The 26,204-nt window shown below is 37.2% G+C and overlaps 1 protein-coding gene across 3 annotated transcripts; it reads left to right on the top strand.

The window, feature by feature from the left end:
• The first annotated feature begins 761 nt into the window (after positions 1-761).
• PDLIM3 (PDZ and LIM domain 3) lies at positions 762-25,566 on the top strand. Of its 3 annotated transcripts, XM_008491859.2 has the most exons (8): positions 764-1,011; positions 6,526-6,677; positions 8,201-8,285; positions 16,734-16,801; positions 19,545-19,808; positions 21,858-21,985; positions 23,672-23,783; positions 24,609-25,566. In XM_008491859.2, the coding sequence occupies exons 1-8, from the start codon at positions 919-921 to the stop codon at positions 24,796-24,798; spliced, it is 1,092 nt and encodes a 363-aa protein (XP_008490081.1). In that variant the 5' UTR covers positions 764-918; the 3' UTR covers positions 24,799-25,566. The 3 variants fall into 3 exon arrangements, with proteins under 3 accessions (XP_008490084.1, XP_008490081.1, XP_030305464.1); XM_008491862.2 differs by lacking the exons at positions 16,734-16,801; positions 19,545-19,808 and adding an exon at positions 16,117-16,304 and having other exon boundaries at positions 762-1,011; XM_030449604.1 differs by lacking the exon at positions 19,545-19,808.
• The last annotated feature ends 638 nt before the right edge of the window (positions 25,567-26,204 follow it).

The following is a 26,204-nucleotide window of genomic DNA, read 5'->3' on the forward strand; positions in this document are numbered from 1 at the left end:
TTGGGAAAAAAAATATTAAAAATTAAAACTGAAAGAGAAATCTGTAACATAGTAAGAAAGAAAGTGGACACATATACTATCCCTGACAAACTGTCCCTTCTTTTTGAGGAAAATATGGAATACAGAAGCAAAATAAAGCTGATTAAGCTGGAAAAAGAAAAGTAGAAAGAATGCAAAGTGTTTATTCAGTAACACCAAAAAGAGAGAAGAGAGATCATCAAACAATACTGCATTTCTCTTCCTCAGTATGAGAAATATGTACAACAGCAGTTCAGATTTTTCAATCCATTAAAGTTGGTGCATGCCATGTTCTCAAGTGACTGTACCTGAAAAACTCAGCTAAAGGGACGGAAGGACTTGGCAGTGCAATAAACTATTCCATTACAAATAAGACAGGATGTAAAACAAAAGCTTGAGAGGGAAAACTCCTTCTCAATATTTCTGTTTACATGAAACAGGATGGTGTAAGGAGTCAGAGCAATGCCTTGCATATTTGAAAACAAGCACCAGCAAGGAACCCAGCGTGACACCAAATGAGTAACAGGGTTGCTTTAAGAACCCGGGACGCTGCATCCTGAGGCTTACAGATTGCTGGGCTGACGCTGGAGGATTGTTGAGGGAGACACTGGAGCAGCAGATAAAGTTGATGCAGTTGTTGTAAACTTTCAGCATTCAGGCTTTATTTGTCTGGGTTTGATACTCCCCTCTGTGGGTGGAGAAGCTGAGGGAGAGGCTGACGTCACCCCAGGAGCAGGGATAAAGTGCAGTGCCCGCAGCTGTGGGATGAGTAAAACTTCCTAAGAGGTACACGAGGTCGGCTGCCCCATCCAGCAGGTGCTCCAGTGACAGCACCCTACAGCACGGCTCCTCACACAGACCTAAGGAAAAAAGAACAGTAACCAAGAAAAAACATCCAGAATGCCACAAAACGTTACTCTCCAAGGACCAGCACCCTGGGGATTCAGGCTCTCAGGAGGGATAGATTTTAACCAACCTTTAATCATAACCAGGGTATGTACTCTCTTCATTTCCTTTCTGTTTATTACATTCTTTAGTTATTGCAGACTTCTGCTATAGAGTTCAGAGACACAGATGAAGCTGTGAGTAGATTAGCAAGTAGCAGCTGGTTCTGAGGAGAGCCAGCTAGAATGCTAACAGTTTTTACAAGTTTGTGTGACATGTTTCTGGGATTGCTTTGACTTTAATTGCATTTCTACTTTTGCCTTAAAGTTGGGATTTACGTGCCTTGGCAGCAGGATAACACTGGCATTATTTCCCCAGACATTCAGATGAGAAAATTAGTTTTGAGCCTACTGAGGGCCAGACCCCTTTTTTATCATTTTCACAACCAGCCTCTGCAATCACTGGGGGAGAAGACTACTTGGCAGCAGCTCCATTTGTCTGGAAGTTTGTGCTTTGCAAACGCTGTGCTAACTTTACAAGATTAATCTGATTCTCATTTAACTAAATTAAGTTTATTGTCAGTAAAGGCAACAGCATCTATTTTTACATATGTAAAGTTTTTTGTTTTCATGGATGTTAAACTGGTGAATATTTAGAAACCGACCCAGTTAGAGACAGTTGTTCAGTGCTTTCTGCCATATTTAGAAATGGACACTTTCCTTACCTTACTCCCCTAATAAAGGGCATGATCTGAGCCTTTGTTCTTCTATGGATTTTGAGCTAACTATAATTTACTTTTAAAAAACAATTACTCAAAGAATGGAGCCTATGAAACACTGTCAGCTGCCCTGCACCTACCTTCATAGATATACACAAAAACCAGAATATGTATTTTGAAAATTGCACTCAATGCACATCAGACTCCTCTTGCTGCATTTCAGAATCTAAGATACATTTACTGCTTTTTGTTTGTTTGTTTTTTAAAAAAAAAGCCCTGCACTATGACTCCATATACACACTATGCCTGGTATTAAATAAACAAACACCAAGAGCCTAGAAGGATGTATACCACTTGCCATGCCTTGCAGTAAATATGCTTCTAAACAAAAGTCTATAGAAAGTTTAAGGTTTAATCTTTCACATATTATACTACTAAAAATTAATTTCATTCATTCACTTATTCCAGATTTATATAAGCTTAAAAAGCTTTACTTATTTTAAACAGAAATAAACCAAAATGCTATTTTCTGACTCTGTAGCTTAATAAGAAATGTTCATAGGACACAGCAAAACATTTGGAGGAACAAGAAACAAAAACATTGAATAAAAAAGAAAAAAAAAAATCTCTGGATGTTTGGGGGCTTTCATTGCCTTTTATGGGCCTCCAAGAGAAAAATAGTTTCCATTATCTCCAATGAAAAATATTTTAGTGGTGTCTGGTTTGTATTTTCTTTGTGTTTAGATTAAGTGCAATGAAGTTGAAAGCTGCAGTAACAAAGGATGTTACTATAAATGTAGCTTTCTAAAGAACAGGTGATTTTGCAATTGTCTCATACCTACCAAATGCCTCACAAGACATAAACCATTTGTTTCTTGCATGCTACAGAAATGCTCAAAATCACATTTTCAGGTATAAATATGAAATAAAATACATGTAGGGAAAAATTACACATTTAAGTTTCCTTAGTTTACCTTCAAGAATATTAGTGGTAGATTTGATTAAAACTAATCTTTCTGTTGCCCCAACATACATTTAGAAGAGCCTCTCTGTAAGTATTCATGTAGTACCCCTTAAGAATAAGGAGCATTTCTCAAGTTTTGCTTTTTTGGACCTGGGTGTTCCTTTTGTAGAAGGTGTCACCAGCAGCCCATTCATATTTGGCTTAACTGTCCTGACAAGAAATAAGACAAACATTAAGACAATAAGTAGAAATTATTCTTAAGCACATTTTTAATAAAACAATTGGACAGGTTTTAAGTCTGGTTAGCTATAGTCCCTATTCAACACAGGAAAGATTTTACCAGGACTGGTCAAGAGAGACAGACAACATAAGAGATCAACATCCACCTGTCTGAAAAACAGATGTCATCCCAAAAACCCATCTGTGATTTCCCAAGCAAGGCAGTTCTCTCAACTGTTTTTAGCAAATGCAAAAACCACAGGTACCAGTCACTGGGAGGGTAGGAAGAACAGGAGGGCACTAAAAATAGAGAGATTCAGAGTCTACTAGGTTCAGAATCAATTAATTAGCCAAAAATAATGAAAAAAGTCCTTGAAATCCTTTGAAATTTATACAGATGAAAATTAATTACATCAATGAAACTGATCAAAACCCTAGAATAAATGAAGCTGAGTAATTTCAGTTTGTTCTGACCAGAATACAACCCTTTGGGTTTAGTCTTCACAGGAATGCAACCCTAGAATTTAAGTCAGATTGAATAAAGCATTACAGAAGCAATTAAAGCTTCTAGAGATTGGAGGGAATGGTGAAATCAGCTCTAAATTTAAGTTCTGTTTTAACATAAATCTTTACAGATCATAATTCAAGTATTTATATTAATTTCATACTTAGCCACTGTCTGCACACACTCACAACTCTCTTCAGAAAACACAGAGCCTGAAATACTGATGAAAGACAGTCCATGATGATTTTCATGGGTCTATTAACAGATGCAGATAACTTCTCTTCAAAGTTTCATAGGATACATTGCCCCTTGTGAGGTTAAATCTAGTCTCTGATTACACCTGAATGCTCAACATGTACTTTGAGATCTCTGTAAATCCAAGATACCAGGACACAGGAGCAACATGCCACAGAGACATGTCCTGAAGAGCAAGGGGAAAAGCCTTTTCACAAAGCACCAGCAGAACCTACTTCATGCAGCATGGGTGAGCAAGCAAAAAAAAACTGCAGTCACAATTTGATTCTACATGCTCACAATACACATTTAATGCATCACTAATAGGAAACAGAATCATATTATTGAGGCACCCACAATGTCAATATTATACCCATGATATGGTGTGATCTTGCAGTGCATAGCCTGGTGACTTCTGGAGCCCAGAAGGCCTGAGCAAGTATAGCTAAGCTACTCAATAAGGTATTAAAGCCCAAAAGACCCATCCTGGAAGCCTGGCAATAATCAGTTGTGCTAAGGAATAAGAAATACAGACTCCTGCTCCTTTTCCTTCTTGCTCCCACCAAATAATGGTAGCTCCATCCAACCATACAGTAATATCAGTGCAGCTGGTGACAATATATTAATAAAAGCCAAGGTACTGCACCCTATTACCAGCAACATAAAGTGTCCTGCTAGCAGCACAGCTGCAGGGGAATGTACCATGCTAGGCAGCTATGCTGCTTTATAAGGCAGGATCTTTATCTCAGTTCATTGCTGGGGTGTGCCACAGACACAGCAGATGATTTGTGATGGCCTGTAAAAAGGGTAATCTACCAAATAACCTATATAAGGATTATTCAAATAAGCTTACTCTTGAGAGGGAATCAAGAATGGCTGGTTTTGCCCATTTTGTGGACTAGGGCATCAAGAGTTACCATCAAACACCAGCACTTCTGCCACAGTTTGTCATTCCATGCGTGTCCACAACATGCTAAGCAGTCAGGAGCTGTGCTAGGTTAAAGGGAGAAGCATCACCATAACTCTACCTCTGTCTTCTAACAGTACTGTAAGAAGTCTCAGTGTGGTTCATTTATACCTTAAGCAGCTGAGGTTTGAGAAACAGTTTTGGAGACTGCAGCCTTAGAATGTGTAAGAAACTTTCTCAATTCACACTGTAACACTTGTTAAGCACACAATACACAGGAATCCATTCTTTTGGAAGGTGAGGGGGTCAAAGCCTCCAGCTGGCCACAGGTATCCATTTGGAAAGTTTCTGTGACTGGATAATAGGTAAAGCATTGCAGTTTGCTACAGTGAAATGAAAGTAAAAGGTTTACATGCTCAAATGCAGAAAAAGGCTCACAAAAACCCCTCTGAGTTCTTTGAGCATTCAGACACACCTACAGAAGTGGACCACTGGAAAGTAGGAGTGACTTTATTTGGCTGATTTTTGCCACTGTTTCAAAACTAATCCAGTGCAACACATTTCAAAAATAATATTTCTATATGACTTTGATGATGACAGTACTGTCACCCTCAGACACAAGTCTGCCAGGTTCCCCAGGGCTGGGGTACAGAACATACTGGATGTATACTGGCATCTTAGTCTCTTTCTCTGCTGGAAAACTGGGAAACACCAGAACTGAAGAACATCTCCATAGCATGTTTTTCCAGTCCTCCAAAACACTTACTTTCTTTTAATAACTGAGATAGCACTTGCTTTGCCAGTAGCAAAATGCACAGTGAGACAGTCTCTCCTATAGCTTTTCCTTTCATACATGGCACAGAACTGAGAAATCTTTTAAGACTATATTGACATTTTTCTCCTCACACTGGGATTCATTTGCCTAAAAAAAATAAGTACTGGGTGCTATTCTAGATGAATCAACCTGCCTCCTTTGTTCTGCTGTTCTAGAACAGATGAATTCCAGAGCCTTTCATATTACATCCATCAATTTCATGTTGCTGTCTTGGTTATCATAGGTCACCTAAAATGGCAATATGAGCCTAAACAGACCTAAATCCCACACAGTGACCAAGACCTGTTTAAATGTTGTCATGGTATGAGAAGTCCCCTGTTTGCAAATTAAGGCTTGGTATTCTAGAACAAGCTTTTGTAGCATCTAAGTTCATGGCCTCTCTGTAACGCTTATTTTAAAACAGAATTTTATTGCATTTTAGTTATTTTAACTATGATTTAGAAGATTATCAACAAGACCAAAACAAAGCAAGCATAGAAAGACAAGGTTAGGGCTATTTCTATAAACATTACTGCTGTTGGCACATTTCCATGTAGTATGAATTACACCACACGGATCACTTTGAAGGATCAGGGCCACTGTTAATCTAATGCAATGAGATTTATAGCTAAGCACTTTAAGGAATTCAGGATCTGGATTAGACATGAGTAAAGAGAAAAATCTCATTTCAGAATTATTAGCATATTTATGACTACTTAAAAATACAGCATGAGAGCCCAGGCTAGCAGAAAACACACTAACTGCTGTGTTTGTCCCTAAATGCTGTAAGAGCACAAGTGGCTTTCTGTATTATCCTGTCAATGGCCAGGACATCATGCACATGAACATTAAATAGCACTATTTCTTTACAGTTCTGTTCCTCTACTATTACCTGCTATTCTAAGGGAAAAATCACCTTTTTTTCCAAACAAATTACACAATGGCAGTTGAGACAAAAGATCAAAGACAAGTTCTAGTAACTAGAGAAATGAAAGCTGCACCTGTTTAATGCAGAAGTGTGAAGATAATTTCCATCTGATTTGAAGCATGATAAATAAAGCATTTATATGGTGACTTGACAACAGAACTACGGATAGTCTGGAAGAATTAAGAACTCACTTGGTTTTGTAAGCAATCTTACAGGTGTTTATAGGCCCACTCCCTCAGCCCACTAAGAAATAGCGAAGCACAGTGAAGTTATTTTTCTCTACCAGTTTCCAGGTGTGCATGGTGTTTAAGCAGTTAAATTTTGTTTTTTCAGATTACACCTGGAGGCAAGGCTTCATCTGCCAATCTGTGCCCTGGTGATATTATAGTAGCTATTGATGGTCTAAGCACAGAGAACATGACACATAATGATGCCCAGGAGAGAATTAAAGCAGCTACACATCAGCTTTGTTTGAAAATAGAGAGGTATGTGTACATGTCTGCTTACTTCTGAAGGAAAATACTAACCAACCAACCGATTCTACAGTGCAACCATTAAAACTTAAAGCAGTTTTAAGAATTTCACAAATCCTTTAGAATTACAACACCCAGGTCTACCCCATCAGCTCCAGATCACAAGATGACCCAGAACATCATTTCATGGATGCAAGAATAGTTTCCCTCAGGGTACTCACCACATTTATAGAGCTGTGAACCACACCACCTCTGCTGGCTCCACAGGTCCCGTGTTTGCTGTCAGTTACCAAAGAGTTCTTCATATCTTGGGGAAATAATAAAACTCTCACCTAGCTGCTACTTGTTCAGTTCCCTCTCTGCTCTAAGCCCCCAGGTGCTTATCACTGCCTCCTGCACAGACAAAGCTGCTCGTTTACCCTCCCAGTTAGAGAAAGCAACATCAGGTCAGAATTTCATAAGGGGTGACAAATGAGGAAGATCAAAGCCAAACTCTTTGGTCACAATGTATTAGAACAAGCACAGGACTCTCAAAGCAATTGAAAAATTGGTTAAAAACAAACTAAAAAGAACACCTCTTACCTAAACTGCACGAGTCCACAAACCTTTTGCACTCATTTCTCTAGACCAAGAGAAGCAACCTAGCAACCCACACCTCTTTTTACTTTTTTTTTTTTTTGAAGGAGCAAAGAAGCATTGCCTAGTTACTAGAGCACATACCAAAATTAAAAAGTTCCTGCAGTTAATTCCAGAATCTGTTACAGATTGATAGATGCCATTTAACAACTCTCTTAGGAAGTAATTTTCAAAATATGTTAAGTGTAATTTTGCCTTTAAAATATGTGCATATTTTTAAATGCAATATATTTGTATTTAAATAAAAACAGTACTTAAAAAACAGTACTAGATTAATATTTATCATTCCATCATGCTATTTTAAAATTATCTGCCAAATTTTGACTTCTGAATAAAAACAGAATTGTAACTGATATTGATATGACTGAAAGAATCATCTATGCAAACTCTATTTACAATTGCACATATAGATTGCATATTGAGATTGCACTCATCCTACATGGAAAAGCAGGCTTTGCATGGAAAATGTGGTCATTAATAAAATGAAAGTTAAATTTCCCTGGTTTAGGATTATTACTAATATAGTAAATTTTTTGTGTACAATATTCTGCAGATGAAACATTCCTTTTATCAACCATTAAAATCCAAAACTGTAAAATGGTTGGTATGCTCAGGTCAAAAAGGTGCTAATTTCCTTTGCCTTTGGATTTGGCTGGTACTAATAAATTATTTCTCATTGTTCACAGTAAATTTAATCTTTTTTTAAGTAAATACACTTTTCATACAATGTTTATATATAGTATACATAAATATATCATTGAAATATCATGCATCTGATAATGTCAGAACATTAAAAAAGCATAGGACAAAATGCCAATTTTCAAGCCACATTACATTTTGCTGGGATATCTGCAACTCCACAGGAATTCAATTTATTTAAATTCTGTCTGTCTTTCTAGGGCAGGAACTAAATTATGGTCCCCACGAGTTTCAGAAGATGGCAAAACACATCCCTTCAAGATAAATTTAGAAGCTGAACCACAGGTAAGATTTATTAAAATGTACCTAACTACTTCCATTCACCTTTTTACACACTGAAGTATCTCCCCTGTGGTCATTAAAAGGTTTGGAATAGCACTTCATTCCTTATCTGAAAGTTTAAGCTAATATGAACCATCATGTATTAACACGATTTTATCTGACTGGATGTTCTTTAATTTTCAGCTACAACTGAAAAAAACATTAACATTTTTTCTTTAAAACTGTACATATCAACACATACATATCTTTATTATGTAAAGAAAGTCTCTCTTTTCTCTTCTGATGCAGTTTAAGTTGCTTTAACTCTTTTAAAGATTCATCATCACATGAGGAAGTTCAATCAGGAATAACTGGTCATGTACCAAGGCAATACACACATCACAACACAAAAATCATTGGGATGTGCCAGTTAGAAAGACAGATCTATTAATACTTGGTCTCTGTACTTCCACACAGTTTTATATTACACAGCAGTGCTGAAAATTACAAGTTTGTAGAAAACCCATCTACTGATAAACAAGCAAACCATTCACCACTTCTGGCCAGCAAAGTCTTGATCACTGTACATGAGCAAAGCAAATCCAATCAATTAAATCCTCCTCTCTCTTCAAAGTTGCACCCAGTCCTTTCTGCAAAGCTATGAGCCAAAGTCTCCGTATTGTTGATAGTTATTTAACTAGATAATATCTATTACAGGTGCTTTATTCCTTTCTGATTCCTCTTTAACATATGTGACTATTTGTTCTTCTCTCAAGAGGGGGAGGGGAGAGCAGAGAGCATTCTGCTGATCCTGGAAGGCCAGGATCCAAAAGCAAAGCAAGTATGTCCAAGTATTTATTCTGTGCTGTCCTGGAAAATGTAAGTGCAGATTCCATTTCAGTAAATCCTATGTAATAAATATACCCACCAATTCAGTTTTCAAAGAGCCACTCCTAAATACGAATATGGCATTTCAGTGTTCCAGTTCTCTCTCCCCTTGCCAGTCTAAAAACTTGCATTAATTCACACAGCAAACTTCAACAGAAACAACCTAGGCTCTTCAGCAGTAGAAAATAGCACAGTGAAGAAACAAAACTATGCATTTTTGCTGAATAGCTGGGATATATATAAATTAAATAGCAATGCTATTTATGCATTATCAATATCAATTATGCAAATGTAATACAACAGAAAATTCACTTAAAAAGCTACAGAAAAAAACACGTGGGCATATTTGACAGAAGAGTAATCCCTTTGCATGGAAGTTACATTCTTAAAAATTATAGTTGCTTAAAAATAAATCACAAGATCTCACAAAGTGCTATTTGGCAAATTATTAAAAAGCAATGTCCATTGGGACAGAAGCTGTTTCACTTAGATTAAATAGTGAGCCTCTTCATTTTAGTAGGTATCCCTTTTTCCTGCCCAGAAAAGCAGCAGTGCTTTTACTGCATATTTGATCATAACACAAGAGGCTCAGTAGTATGTATACGAGTAGAGAAAAAATTACAACATAAAATTTTCTTTAACCTAAGATGTCAAATTATTGCAAAACTCTAACCTGTGCTTTTTAGGTCCTATTAGAGTTTGCTAAAGTACAACAATAAAGGCACTGAAGCCCAGACGAATAGAGAAAAATCCAAAGGCATTTTTTTCACATGTAAAACAGTGCTATCCAAAAGTATTGTACACATTGATCAGTATGCAGAAATGGAAAATCATTGAGTTCTATAAAAAGCATTTCTGACATTTATATAAAAATTAAAGTTATGAAAAAGTCATAGATGTTATCACAAAATCATAGAGTATCAGTACAAGCCCTCATCTGGACCTTTCTTGCCAAAAGCATGGTCTAGATAAGATGGCCCAGCACCCTGTCCACCTGAATCTTAAAAGTGTGCAATCTTGGGGAATCCCCCACTTCCCTGGGGAGATTATTTCAATAGCTGAATGTACTCATCATGAAAAATTTTCCTCTTGTGTCCAATTGGAATATCCTCTGGAGTAACTTCAACCCATTTAACCCTCGTCATTTCCATGTAACTCCTTGAAAAAAGGGAGTCTCCATCTTCCCTGTAGCCACCCTTCAAGTACTCAAGCATGGTGATGATGTATCCCCTAAGCCTTCTTTTCTTCAGGCTGAATAAACCAAATTCTCTCAGCCTTCTTATGGTAGGCTTCCTGGTCCTTTGATCATCTTGGTAGCCCATCTCTCCAGCCTGTCCACATTTTTTTTGCATTGTGGGGACCAGAACTGAACACCATATTCCAGGTGTGGCCTGACAAGCACCAGGTAGGATAATGACTTCTTTAGCTTTGCTGGTGATGCCCTTGTTGATGAAACCCAGCATCTTGTCATCTTTCTTTGCCTCATCTGCACACTGTTCACTCATATTGAGCTTGTTGTCCACCAGGACCCCCAAGTCCCTTTCCCCAGAGCTGCTCTCCAGTGAGGTGGATCCCAGCCTGTGCTGCAGTCCTGGATAATGTTTTCCCAGGTGCAATACCTTACACTTGTCCTTGCTAAACTTCATGAAGCTCTTGGTAGCTCACTCTTCCAGCTTATCCAGGTGTTCCTGCAGGGTGGCTCTCCCTTCCAAAGCGTCTACTTCCCCACTCAACTCAGTATCATCTGCAGACTTCATTGGGTTACCCTTGATTGCAACATCCAGATTGCTTATGAAGCTTTTTAACAGACTTGGGCCCAATACCAGTCCCTGGGAGACCCCAGCTGGGAGAGGTTTCCAGTTTGGAAAAGCACTACTTTCCATCACCCTTTTGGAGCTGCCTGTCAGCCAGTAATAAATGTAGCCTCTCCCTTTTTTTTTTTCTTTTCACTCTTGCCAGACAGGCATTTTGAAGTTCACTAAGAAAGTTTCACAAATGGAACTCAGTAATTTAAAATTCTTTATAAGCCAACTAAACTACAATAATAGATGCAGACTAACCCAGTCTTCTTAATAAGTACCTGATTTCTATTTTCAGGCTAAGAAAAGATCATTATTAATTAATGCAAAGCAAATTGTTCAGAAGCTTGGCCAGAATGCTTCTTTTAGCTTAAACGAAAGAAAATTATTCAACAGATAATTTGAAAAAAAAAATTAAAAAATCTATTGATGCTACTGTGCCCAGTTGCAGCTGTGGAACAAGGAACCTGCACACAATAACAAACTTTTGCATTGAGCCAAGCATCCCCAGAGAGTCATTTGTAGATTGACAGAGGCAATTTTCACAGATTGACAAAAGTTCTCACCATTTTTTCCTCTAGGAAGAGGAAAGGAAGGCAGCGATTCTTATAAATAGCCTACAGCAATAAGTGGCTAACTGAGAGCCAATCCTGAAAGCTAAACATTCCACATAAAAAACAGCCACCTAATTTTGCTAGTCTGGAGCAACCTATAATGTGATGGATAAACATCAGGAAATAATACACGACTTCAACTGTTACTAATATAATCACGTATTCTGGATAAAAGCAATTTAGAACATAAGATTCTCAATATATTTAGGAAGAGAAAACAAAACCACTTTAATGGCAAACTGTATCTTATAAAATTATTTTTAAATCCTTTCTGCTGTATTGTCAATGTAAAAAAATACTACAATCTGTACACTTTTTCTAAGTTAAAATCCCTTTCACCTCATCCCAAGTGAATTTGTTTCCATTGCCACAATTTCTTGCATTGTATTTTTTTGGCTTTTCTTTTTTGCTTCCATATTTGCTTTTGAGCATTTTTTATACTATGACTATGAAAGACATTATACATTCCTGGGAGATAGAATCATAGAATCATAGAACCATAGGGGTTGGAAGGGACCTCGAAAGATCATCTAGTCCAATCCCCCCTGCCAGAGCAGGGCCACCTAGAGCACTTCGCATAGGAACGTGTCCAGGCGGGTTTTGAATGTCTCCAGTGAAGGAGACTCCACGACCCCCCTGGGCAGCCTGTTCCAGGGCTCTGTCACCCTTACAGTAAAAAAATTTTTTCGAATATTCAACTTGAACCTCCTGTGCTCCAATTTACACCCATTACCCCTTGTCCTATCACCACTGAGAAGAGCCTAACTCCATCTCCCTGACACTCACCCCTTACATATTTGAAAACATTGATGAGGTCACCCCTCAGTCTCCTTTTCTCCAAACTAAAGAGACCCAGCTCCCTCAGCCTTTCCTCATAAGGGAGATGTTCCACCCCCTTAATCATCTTAGTAGCTCTGCGCTGGACTCTTTCAAGCACTTCCCTGTCCTTCTTGAACTGAGGGGCCCAGAACTGGACACAATACTCCAGGTGCGGCCTCACCAATGCAGAATAGAGGGGGAGGAGAACCTCTCTTGACCTACTAACCACACCCTTTCTAATGCACCCCAGGATGCCATTGGCCTTCTTGGCCACAAGGGCACATTGCTGGCTCATGGTCATCCTCCTGTCTACCAGGACCCCCAGGTCTCTTTCACCTACACTGCTCTCCAGCAGGTCAGCCCCCAACCTATACTGGGACATCGTGTTGTTCTTCCCCAAATGCAAAACTCTACACTTCCCCTTGTTGAATTTCATCATGTTTCTCCCTGCCCAACTCTCCAGCCTGTCTAAGTCTCTCTGAATGGCAGCACAGCCTTCTGGTGTGTCAGCCACTCCTCCCAGCTTAGTGTCATCAGCAAACTTGCTGAGGGTACATTCTATACCCTCATCCAAGTCGTTGATGAAGATATTGAACAACACCGGTCCCAGTACCGACCCCTGAGGGACTCCACTAGTCACACACCTCCAACCAGATTCTGCCCCATTGACTACAACTCTCTGACTCCTTCCTTTCAACCAGTTCCTGATCCACCTCACTACCTGATCACCAAACCCATACTTGATCAACTTATCTACAAGGATGCTGTGAGAGACGGTGTCAAATGCTTTACTGAAATCAAGATACAATTATACTATTATACACATAGATAAGTATAAACATGTTTAAAAAGCCATTACTCCAAAAAGTAAGCTAATAGTCTGCTACCATTTATAATCAAGTTCTGAAACAATTGTACTGGTCTAGTTTGAGCATCTATGTTCTCTCCAGAATGTACACAGCTGTGAAGTGTCACAGCAATTATCCCCAAGGAATGCCAGGAAATGGTCCATACTGGATGCATTTCAACAGACTTTGGAGGCTACATTCCTTCTGTTTCTGATACCTTTATGGCATCAGAAAAAAACAAACAAAGAACAACAACAAAAAACACATTCCTGATTAGGAATTTCAACAACACCCAAATCTAATTTAGCTTTTGAACAAAAGGAGGACTTTCCAAAGATTTAATGAGATCAAATAAACACAAGAGCTGGACTATTTTTGCTGCTGTATGTTCTGTCACTGACATTTTATATCAATACATGAGTTGAAAGAAAACAGAATTTAAGTCTAACTAACTCAAAATCTTGTTTTGCAACTGTTACATTGTAAACATGGTATTACAATGCCACATGTCTTCTGTGCTGTGTTTGTCGACAAGAAATTTTAAAAAGGAGATAAAATTACAATGTTCACAGTTGGTTTTGTTAGTTTTGTATTATATATGGATTAAAGTAAATTTTTAATACCTTGACAATAATCTCTTCCATTAAGTAGACATGATCCTAAACACTAGTGGATGATTTCCATTTACTAATACATTCTGTAAATTGCAACACAGTTCTATTAGACAGAAGCAAGGAACTGCAAGTAAAATCTTTGTGCTCATGTATCTGATTGTCGCTTTCAGTAGCCTCTTACAGTGCAATGCTGCTAAATGTTTATACTTAATAAAATTGCTTTTTACTACTTGCATTTTCTGGTTGCACCTTCTATGTAACCATGACTTTTCTTCAGGTCTGTTCCTAAATGTATTTCTTATCAGTTGTTCTAAATGAAAAAACAAACAAACAAAAAACAAACAAACAAAAAAAAACACCCCACAAACAAACAAAAAAACCCAACCACACACCAAAAAAACAGGGCCAATTCACATTTCGGTTTTCATAAATTTTAGAAATTATCCACTGAGACACTGAACAGAGATTTTATTTTGTCTGAGAAAGAATGTTATGAGGAATGAATAAAAATCTACAGATGTCAAGAATATGTCCATGCTTATCTAACCTGCCCTGATTATCTTGATTTATTCTGTGGATTCTTAGCATTCAAACATCCTATCTGACTTTTGCTAATAGGTTGGATTTGTTCTAGCTGGCAGAATTTCTAGCATTCCTAAAGACTAACATAATATTTCTAAAAAGGCATTTCTGCACCAAAAAACCCCCTCTTTGTTTAGAGTTTTATTTAGCAGAACTAAATAGTGCAGAACCAAGGAAACTCGTTTATAAAGTTTGCTAGATGTAAGTGAAAGACCACAGCTACACCTGAATAATTTTAAAGCTGAAGATGCAGTATGTGTGCCCATGAATATGTGATAGCAAATACAGGACACCTCAAACTGCACACAGTGATGAAGTGGTGCCTAAGATACAATCTTTAACAATTTGAAAACAACCTTACTCGGCAATACCAGAACTTGGGCTGAAGTTACACATTATACATGTGGTATAACACAGCGGAGTAGCAACATAAATGCAGAAACAGTTTATACCATTGTAGGTATATACACACTCAAAACCAAAGCCGAATCAGAGAACTGGAAAAGATTTCTAAAAAATTTGATGCATTAATGACCTGTGCTACCTTAGCATCGCAAGTTTTGGTATCTAAAGAGAAGACCAATTCAAACTGTAGAAACTTATTTGTTAGGAATAATAACTTTTTATTCTCTGGACAGAAGTTCAAGTGCTGTCACAGTACTGTCTCCAAAGAGCACTGCAGGACATCAGCAAAGCTGATGGGACTACAGCAGCAAACCTGTTTTTTCTGAAATGTGTATTTCTGCATTTCCAAAATGTGATTAGAGATGTACCTGAGCTGGCAGAGACTCAAAGGAGACTGTACTAAAAACACATAAAACAAATAATGGAATGTTCACATAGTCAGTAGTCTTTATCTCTTCTTGCCAATCACCACAGAAGAACATTGTAAGTTATCTGAAAGGTCATGAGATATTTTTCTTACCAGATCTTATCCCCATGAATTCTACAACTGGAGGAAATTATCCGGGCAAAAAATAAAAATGAAAAAAAAAAAATCATATTCCAGAGATAAACAAACATAGGCAGAATTCTTTGCATTTTACCCACTTCTGGGTTTTACTTATTTATGATGACTTCACTTTAAATTTTACAGCATCATAATTTTTGAGGCACAGGTATGCTTCAATATGTGAAATAAATTCAGAAGAATGTCTTCAATATGACATACATTCAAGACAATCTCAGTTAAAAAAAGTGTTAAAAAATTATGTGTTTTCCAGGCAATACATTTAGAATAAAATTTTTATGCTTTTATGATGACACACTTCATCAGTATGTGACAAAAAATGCAGAAGCCAGAGATTAGCACTAAAGCAAGGCAATTAACCCAACTACATATCAAATGTTTCTAAAAGAAGAACATAAGCAGTGCAAAACCTGAGGAATACAACAGGTTACTGTAGTATTCATCCCTCTCATTTCTTCCGAAAGTTGCACATTACTTGCAAATGTGGAACAACTTCTGTTTGTCTTGGGAGAATAAAATTATAGTTTCTGAATGTGCATGGCTTAAGTAGAATATAGAAAATTCATGGAAAAATACAGTGTGCTTGCACAAGTTAAAAAATAACAAAGCTGCAAAACTTTAAAAATGCAGAGATTAACAATACTGATATTGTCAGTTTTACTCATTAATAGCTTTGGTGTGCATTGTAGCTTTGTGTATTTTGTCTGCCTATCATGTACAGGAATTCAAGCCTATTGGTACAGCTCACAACAGAAGGGCCCAGCCTTTTGTTGCAGCAGCAAATATTGATGACAAAAGACAGGTAGTCAGCTCCTCCTATAATTCTCCCATTGGGCTTTATTCATCTGGCAATATTCAAGATGCGCTTCATGGACAACTGAGGGGTCTCATTCCTAACTCATCACAAAAGTGAGTACTGGTATTTACTTATAATATATGGTCATTTGTGGTATATCAATATATGTTCTGTTTTCAATTAAAAAGTCCAGCTCTTGCTGTTTTTCTGATAATCAGGATTTTATTGATTATCCAAACAAAAAATGGTGATAAATGAATTTTTTTCTGACACAGAAAACTATCCATGCAGCCCTGTAGCAGCAATGCTGCAGGTAGCAAACATTTGCCTTCTATGATGGGCTGCAACAATACCTACCATGCTTCTCTCACAACTACACATTTGTCTGAAAGCTAAAGCACTTGAATTTAGAGCAGTAGGAATGGGCAAACTCAACACGGTTACATCATGGTTGTATTTTTAACACTTTGTTAGATACTTTTTAAGCAGAAAATAAGCATTTACAGGCCAAAGAAAGTTATTTTAACCTTTTTTCTTTACAGGATATGAACTACTTTGAACACAGGCATAATATTCGTCCCAAACCTTTCATAGTCTCAGGCCGAAGCAGGTTATAAACTCTGAGTGCTGTGCTGGATTTGGATGCATGGTGTTATTTTTTTAATGGGTACTCACCATTGACATTAATAAAGCGTATTTATGCATATGAAATTTACTTACAGCAGTACATAGCCTAAAGCTGAAATTAAAAACAAACAAACAAACAAAAAACAGAACCCAAAAACCTGAGATGGTTGACTTGCAGGGATCAGGCTTGCAGGTTCCCTCTCTCACCTCAGTTATAATGCTGTGAGTCCGCAGTAACTGTACTTGTGATTCTGTGTAAAGCACAGCACCAGGTCCTGTATGCTTATACCTCTAGGGCACTCTGAAATTCTTCTCTTTAAATGCAAATACCTACTATTTGTTAACCTGCTAATTAAAAGAGAGCTAGTTATATGTTATCATCTAGGCCATGCAGACACTTCAAGTTTGCTTTTCAGCAGACCTCTGTGCAGAAGGCAACCTAATGCAGAGCTAAAATAGAAATACCTGATGCCATAGGCACATGAAGTTCTAAAATGAAGAAAAGCTTATATATTTATATCCATTATTTTAGCTTAATACTCATCTATCATAAACAGGAATTAAATGTCTCACTTACTATTATTTATGCTATTAAATACAGAGGGGAAAAAACCAATGCAAACTCTAGCTAAAACTGCAAGGAAGCTCAGAAGTGCCTGTGTGGTGCTATGTTCTGTGATGCAACCCTTCATCCTTTCTAGCAGCAGTGGTTTTTATCAGTGCATTTCATTACGAAGGTGCCTGCGTTTCAAATAGACTTGTTTCAGTCTGATAGAAAAACAGGATAACTGATTCCTGTGGAAAAAGGAAAATCTTATGTGGATTACCAGTTTTGGGAGATGTGTTAAATTTTTTAGCTACCTGACTGAATAAGAGGAGAATGTAGAAGAGGGATACAGACCAATCCTTTTGCAAACAAAAACTATCAATGTAGAACACCCTCACAGTGGAGAAAAGATGCCCATCCCTCCTTGCAGACCGATGCTGATACAGGATATATGACAAAACAGCCCTTAGCAAACATGCATGGCCTCTAACCATAGGCAACACTTGCATACTGCACTTAAATTGACTTTTGGACCACCAGGTATCAGTTACAGGTACCCAGTTGGATATATGGAATTTCAAATAAGCATATCAAAAGTCTCATCTTCTCATTCAGAAACATCAACTACACAGTATTATGTTTCATTTAGAATTTGTTGCGTTTTAACATTACTTTGGCATCTCACAGCAAGAATTGTGCTTTTTCTAACATTTTCCTGCTACTTCCTGTTTACTAACACTATCAGCGCTGACAAAACTTACTTTACTACAGGATCTAAAGGCAGTATTTACTCTTCTAAAAGATAAGACTGCAAATTTTAAAGTTGCCCCCATGTGACTCTTTTGGCTGGCTCATGTGAGGTGATGATGCAGAACTGTACTTTTACTTTAAGGCTTGTCTACCATTTCTGGAATTAACTTTCTTTTGTAAATGTTTTTGATGGCAGAGTATATATTTACCATTACATTTTTAAGAAAGTGGTCCTACACAAAGTCCTCTCTGAATCTAAGGAAGAATTTTGGGTTTTCTCTGCCCAGGAGTAGAGCTTCTGGGCAAAGTACTGTACTATCAATCTGGGAAACACAGTGCCAGATTTACACAGAAACATTTTCCAGGGGAGAAGCAACCATAATCCTGATATGCAGGTTTGAGGAAAGAGATTGCATATTTATCTCTCATAGCTCTAAATATCACATAAATGGTAACCAATGACTGTGGAAAGCCAGGGTTATGCAGTATTACACAACAACAGCAAAAAATATCCCATAGCAAAGAAAGCCTATGAGGTGCTATGGAGAAAAGACTGATGTGTTCAAAACAGGGACACTGAAAAAAGCTTTGTGTTTAATGTTCACATTATGTTACTAATCCTTTTCCAGATATGTCAGGTTAGTGTGCTGTAACTTCAGTAATGTCAAGCAACATTAATATTCTAAAAAACCTTTTTAATATATAAGAATTATATGGTAAATATACTTCAAAAGCAGTACAATTAATTCTCTGAATATATATCCATTCTTCTTGTGAAGGACCACTTTACATTCTAGTGGGAACACTGCAATTCAAAAATGTAAAAGTATGCGTGGCTCTTTGAAATGCTCAGTGTTACTGTAGAATTTAAAGAACTCTAGGAAATGTCACATGCATTATTTTACATCAGTTTTACATCAGTCTCTCCAATTGTGGACTAAGATGGTTGTGAGGTGCAGGACTGGAATGATGTGCCCAGGACTGCAGATGTTCATTCTGTCACCGACACAGACAACTCACATAAACTTCATATGCTTCCCTTTGGTGGATGTTAAGAATATTTACCTAGAAAAAGAATTTTAAGGAGGCTTAAATAATCCTCTGTAAAATCTAGCATTAAGGATGTAAAGTAATACGATGTTCTGAATTGTTCAAGCTAGCAAATTTTTTTTACTATCCTTAAACAAAATGCATGCCAGAACTTTAAGGACCGCTTTTAAAGTGGCACTGGTACTTTTTACAGGCAAATACTTTCCAGTGAACACGCATACTTTTGCTTATCTCTACTTTCTCTACTTTTGCTTTTCTGTATCTGTTCTGTTTATGCTTTCCAGCCCTGTTAACATCACCATATTCCTGTACTTTTGTCTTTATCCTCTGTAATCCGACACGCACTGCACACCCTCGTGTAACCTGGCTATTAACACAGCGGATGCAGCACTCCTTCGGGCATTGACTGTGGCAGTGGACGCAGCACCCCCTCCTCCATTAGCACAGTCAGCTCCATCTGCCCAACTGAGCTGAAAGCAGTGTCTAGGATGGCCCCTAACATTCCCTTGGAAATGGAGCTTCCCGGTGTCAAGATTGTACACGCTCAGTTTAACACACCTATGCAGTTGTACTCAGATGACAATATCATGGAAACACTGCAAGGCCAAGTTTCTACAGCTCTGGGGGAAACACCTGTCATAAGGTAATTAGAGCAACATCTTTACTACTTATGAATATACAGATTTAGAATATACCAAAAATCATGAGCTTTGGTAGTATCATACTGTCTCTATGAAAATGGATAAAAGGGTAGGAGAAAACCTACATCATTTAAAGCCATCAAATTCTTCATTACAATATTAGTAGTTTATGACTATTTATAATTACTCCTTATTAGAGGAGGCTTTCAGACATATTTAAAAATAAATACTTCATAGCAAATAATCATCTCTGCAGCTAATAAAAACTGATGATATTACCTGGGCTATTACCTGACTGACCCTCCAAATTAAGATTGTGATTCCCTCCAAAATTCACAACTATTTATTATTATTAACCTGCGCATTCAATAACTCATTAATAATCAGTAACCTATTATTATTATTAACTCATGTTTATTTCAACTGTTGAACTTCAGCTTATGAAGCTGAGGAAATCTTGTAGATATTACACAGCAACTGATTCAGTATGACAAGCTCTTGTACAAAGAGAGACAGAACTGACTTTGTAATCCTACAAATCCATCTCTGACATGAATTTTATCCATTGTAATGACTAAAATTTTGATGGAAACCTCTGGATAACAATGATGATTATACAATAAAAAGATTTAAAGCATTATTCAATTTTTTCACGGGACAGTTCATCATACACAATGCTTTATCCTCACTTTTGCATTGTAGTAACCTGTTTTCTATTTTACAATAGTACTTCAGTTAATCCTTCATAATATATATGGCATGAACTAAAGCTATTTACTAATATTTTAAATAAGCAATAATCACTGGCACCAATGAGCCTTCTTCAGCATCTTGCAGAATTGGGCTTTATTAACCATAAAAACTGTATTTCCATATACAAGTATCCAAACTCACTTTATGTGATGAAAACTGTAGTTCATTAAGTCTTTGCAGAATGATGTTTTGCTACTGCATAGATTAGAGAATAATCAAAAAAACATTTGATTTTTCTTTATTCTGAAATCATGGACTAAGCCCAGAGTAATTAGATTTCACCAAAGCCTGTGGCATCACCGGTTTGAGAACTGACTCTCTACATAGGCTTGAAATGTCTCTTCTTGTGAGACTGGTTTTCACTATGTATGCATTCAGAAATGCTGCCTCACACACATTCAGCCTAATTCCTCCCACTGCATATAGACATCTACTTTTCCCCTGTACTACTGGGGATGTTAGTTATCATGATGAATTTAAACCATTCGTTAAAAAGACCATGAAATATTCTGAGAAAAATCTTCAGCTCACAAATCATTGGAAATTCAACAATTAGCTGTTGTTTGGACAGCAGTTTACTTTATATTTTTTATTATAAAATCATCATTACAAAAGTAAGCCATCTCCCACTCTAAACTAAACTAAGAAACAGAATTTTCACTCATCATTTTTCACCTTACAATACTTCCTACTATGCAATTCCCACTTCACTCCTTTTGTCATCTTCATAAGTTAACTATGTAACGATCATCTTAGCCAAACAATCACTGTATTAACTGGTGATCAAACCAACTTAGAAAAGGAATACCCTCCAGCCACGGTACTCTCCCAAAAGAGTTGTTTGCTTACGTGTTGGCTGACCTTATGTGAAGACATGAGCTGTGATTTTAGTGACATTCTTGAGGCCAGCTGGTATGAAAATGGAACTTAGGGATATTGTGCCAGAGAGCACCTGGTGATACAGCACTTGATTTCAGGAAAGCAACTGCTTTGAGCTTGAACACGGGCACCAGCCTATTTCTAAATGCCACTAGAGCCAGAACAGTAATTATGGAAATGCTTTCATGAGTTTTTAGATTTATTTTTGTAACTATTGTACTGATATTTTTTTCAGCACTTTTCAGATCAAGAGGACACTACATAAAGTAATGCTACTTGGAAGAGAGTCTCTCAGTTGAAAGCAGCTGTAAAAACACATTGTGTTTGTTTACTGAATCAGAATCTGTGCCTCATAGATCTGTGGCTTTAAAGTTATGATTGTTAATCTGATTTATCTGCTCTTCCTCCCTGTGGTACAGTGACCCATGTCCCAACTCCGTGCCTCAGTCTGATGTGTACAAGATGCTGCATGCCAGCCAGGAGGAGCCCACTCAACCTCGCCAGTCTGGGTCCTTTAAGGTGCTCCAGAATTTAGTCTCCGAGGAAGGTGGTTATTAATGACATATTTTATCTGTTCAAACAATTTTTAAATACTTGTGGGAAGGGGAAAGCTGAGAAGAAAACATGAGGTATCAGAGATATAAGAATTTCTGTGAGCCAAATTAGTTGTGAATCTTATAGACAGTACACCAACCTCCTATAATTTTCCCCCCTTGCTTTTTCTAGTTGGCAAACTCCTGTATTAATACAATTAAAATACAAAATCCAAATTATCATTTCTCATAATCTCTTCTCAGATTTAAAAATCATTAATGTACAAAGTTGACTTTAACTAAATGATAAAAAGTTTTATGCAAGAGAACTTTTGAGACAAGCTGCATATACTCATGACACTAAGGCAGAAAAGACTCTTCCACATCCAGGAGAAAAAGAAATTTAAACCAACTCCTAAAATAAGTTTCACCCATCTCCTCTTCATTCTAAATAAAAATTGAAGAAGACAATTTAATTTACAATCTTATGTCCTTCAAATTAATATGTTCTTAAAATAACACTACTAAAAGATGCAAGACTGTAGTATTTACAGAGTTTAAAGAATAAAATAGAACTAAAATAATCTAAAAGGTATATGTTTAAAATCTTAATTTTTGCATCTCAGAATTTAACAGAGAAGTAATAGTAAATGTCTCTATATACCATTGTGGGATTTTGCTTGGCATTTTCTTGCATTTTGCTATAATTTCGTATCGAAATCATGTTATTAATCTTTCTTAATTTTTGTATGTTGTTATAAAATTAAGAAGCTTTCTAACAATAGGTCTTACTGACATTACGCTGCTATGCTAAAGCCAAATCCTCCCTCTCCCACAAAGACCTATCATCAGAGAATTAGATGGTGCCTATGAAGCAGAGAGCAATATATATATAGAATCATAGAATGGTTTGGGATGGAAGGGACCTTAAAGATCATCTCATTTGAATGCCTCTGCACTGGCAGCAACATCTCCCACCAAACCAGGTTGCTCACAACCCCATGAACCTGGCATTGAACACTTCCACAGATGAGGCACACACAAGTGCAGCCTGTTCCAGTGTCTCACTACCATCATGGTGAAATACTTCTTCCTAATGTTGTACCTAAATCTCCCCTCTTCCGATTTAAAAAATTACCCCTCATCCAATAACTACACACCCTTGTAAAAAGTCCCTCCCCAGCCTTCCTGTAGGCTGCTTCAGGTACTGGAAGGCCACTGTAAGGTCTCCCCGAAACCTTCTCCAGGCTGAGCAGCCCCAGCTCTCTCAGCCTGTCTTCATAGCAGAGCTGCTCCAGGCCTCTCATCAGCTTCATGGCCCTCCTCTGGACTGACTCCATGTCATTCCTGTATTGGAGGTTCCAGACCTGGACACAGTATTCCATGTGGAGTTCCATTAGTATGGAGTACAGGGGTAGAATCACCTCCTTTAACCTGCTGGCCACACTTCTTTTGATGCAGCCCAGGATACATCACTTCTGTACTTGCTTATTGGCCACAAGCTACACAGTCTCTTTGTAAGTTCCAAAGAGGTGAAATCTGTCCCACTTGTGAGCCACAAGTGTAGAGAAACTTCACTGTTTGTTGGTGTAAGTGAAAGCCTGTAAGTACATCCAGCAGTGTATTTACAGGAAACGTATTTAACTGCAGCAGATGCTTTTTTATTAGCTGGTACATAACAGGATTGTTTTGGTTCCCAGATGGACGCCCTGTGGGTACAAGAAGTGTGAAAGCACCTGTTACAAAGATACCTTCTGCCATGCCTGGTGCCCAGAAAGTGCCACTGTGTGACAAGTGTGGAAATGGGATTCTGTAAGTTGTTTCTTTTCAGTTTTACAACTCTCTAGTTTGAGCACATGTTCTCAACCACCACCAGAGACTGTGGAATGCTTTCCTAGTGATGGTTTTGGTCTCTGTCTGCATTAGCAGAAAAATGCTTCCAGGCAACAGAGATAAAAACATACTTTGTTCTAAATCCCAAATTACTGATTTATACCTTAGACACATTCAATACAGATTATTTCAGTTTTGCCAGTGTACCTTCAAGGCCTAAATTAAGATTCCTCAGGACGTTTTGGAAGTCAATCATTAACACATACCTACTGAAACCTGCAGTTATGCATGTTGCATTGTCTTAGGCTGTGAATTTTCAGAAGTTTCTTGGTAGTGTAAAGCATTCTTCTCCAAACCAAATGAGAGTATCCAGAAAACTCTATAGGTCTTAAACTACCATATTTCTCTCTGAATGATATAACTTACTTCAGCAAAGAATTCAGGTAATGATGAACTCAGAGAACACAGTCATTGAGATGTAGAAATGCGGTATTTAAAAAATTTTGTCACTGTTTGGATAGGTTAGACTGTACTTTCTGTGTAAAGAACAAACTAACATATTTCTTTAAACTCTAGTTTTCTAATGAACTATTGAACTGTGATCAACTCTACAGTATTTTATGTCACTTACTCAAACTCAGATGCCAACCTTAAATTATACAGTAGTTGGTAAACCCAAAAGATGAACAACTTAAAGGCCTTAAGATACATAGCTAGAACTTACCTTGTGTCATCCTGTTGTTTCTTCTCACTTAAATTCATATTAATTAATTGGGGTTTTTTCTTTTAATTGTTTCCATATAGAGGAACAGTGGTGAAGGCACGTGATAAATACCGGCACCCAGAATGTTTTGTGTGCTCTGACTGCAATCTCAACCTGAAACAAAAAGGCTACTTCTTTGTGGAGGGCCAGCTATACTGTGAAGCTCATGCTCGAGCCCGCATGCGGCCACCAGAAGGATATGAAGCAGTCACTGTTTACCCAAAATGCTAGTCTTACTCTAACACACAAATACATGCATGTACACAAAAAGCCATTAACAGCTTAGAACTGCAGTACAAGTGTCAGGACTTCTGCCTGATTCCAAAGTAGCAGCTTTTAAACTTTTCCTTATGGGATTCTGAGGGAGGTAGAAGTCCTTATTAGCCACCAGAAGCATATTATACCAGTAAAATTCTGCTAAAACTTTATATTTGCAGTTGTCAATATAACTCAATAAAGTATAAACTAAAACAGCTATACTGAAATGAAAAAAAGTTAAACAATTGAGATATTACATGATTGCTACAGTATATGCATAAGTGCTGTAATCAAGACATAATATTTAACATCGATTAAGTACCTGTTCAAATGCTAAAGCCATGGAAGTGTCACTGGCTGGACTTAAACAAATGTAGAAACTTGACAAATCATTTGGAAAACAGCTATTTTACATGAACAGCACAAAAAACCACAGTTGTTCATGTCTGCTTCCAACATCTATTATTCATCTACCCTTAATGTATACAAAGACTAGATTTTGCTTACTGTGCTTTGAATTTGGGGTTATATTGACTTAATTTTCTGATGCAGAAACTCTGATATGGAAGAAGTATCAATTCATACAATAAAATAGCTAGTATAATAAAGACTGTGTAGTAGGAAGCAAAACAGAAGATCTAGATTGTTTTAATGATTTGTTACAAAATCAGCTTTCACATCACTGAGCAGAAAATTGTTCTGAGGTATGCACACACATACATTGTTTTTTTTGAAAAAAAACCAAAAAAACCCACACTAATAGGAAATCACTACAAATTGAGAATGAAAGTAAATGTTACAATTTTTCTGTAGAAAATGGTAGGTTTTTTGCATCTCCATCTTTCAGTTTTCATAATAGAAACAACAGACAAATATCATAATATCTTTACTGCTGGTAAATTAAAACTTAGACAACTTTACAAATAAACATTGATTAAAATACATGAAGGAAAGAACTTTTGCTAAAAGCTTGGTGAAATCGTAAGGAAAAACAGGCTCAAAGAATACAGTTTTATATAATTTCTGATTTTTTTTAAGGGCTACATTACTTTCAGGTAGGTGCCAGGTACATATAGACACACCAGAATTTAAATGTTTTTAAAATGTGTGTCACTGCATTTATAATTTATGTCTGCATATCAAAAGCAGACATTAAAGAAGTATGGTACCATTGTAAAGGTTAGTTTCTGAATAATTTGGGGATGGAAAACGTAATTCTACTCCCCACTTATCATGGAGGCTCTGGGGAAGCTTTACTTTTCCAATGATAAAGCCCATAAAGTAAACCTGAAAATGCTTTTTGAAAGCGAGAGTGCACATCTATTTTGACAAGTCTAAAATGTCATCAGTGTTTTAAAATACTTGCTTAATATTAATTT

This window comes from Calypte anna, chromosome 4A, assembly GCF_003957555.1.
Source record: "Calypte anna isolate BGI_N300 chromosome 4A, bCalAnn1_v1.p, whole genome shotgun sequence".
In the NCBI taxonomy this organism is placed as follows: domain Eukaryota; kingdom Metazoa; phylum Chordata; class Aves; order Apodiformes; family Trochilidae; genus Calypte; species Calypte anna.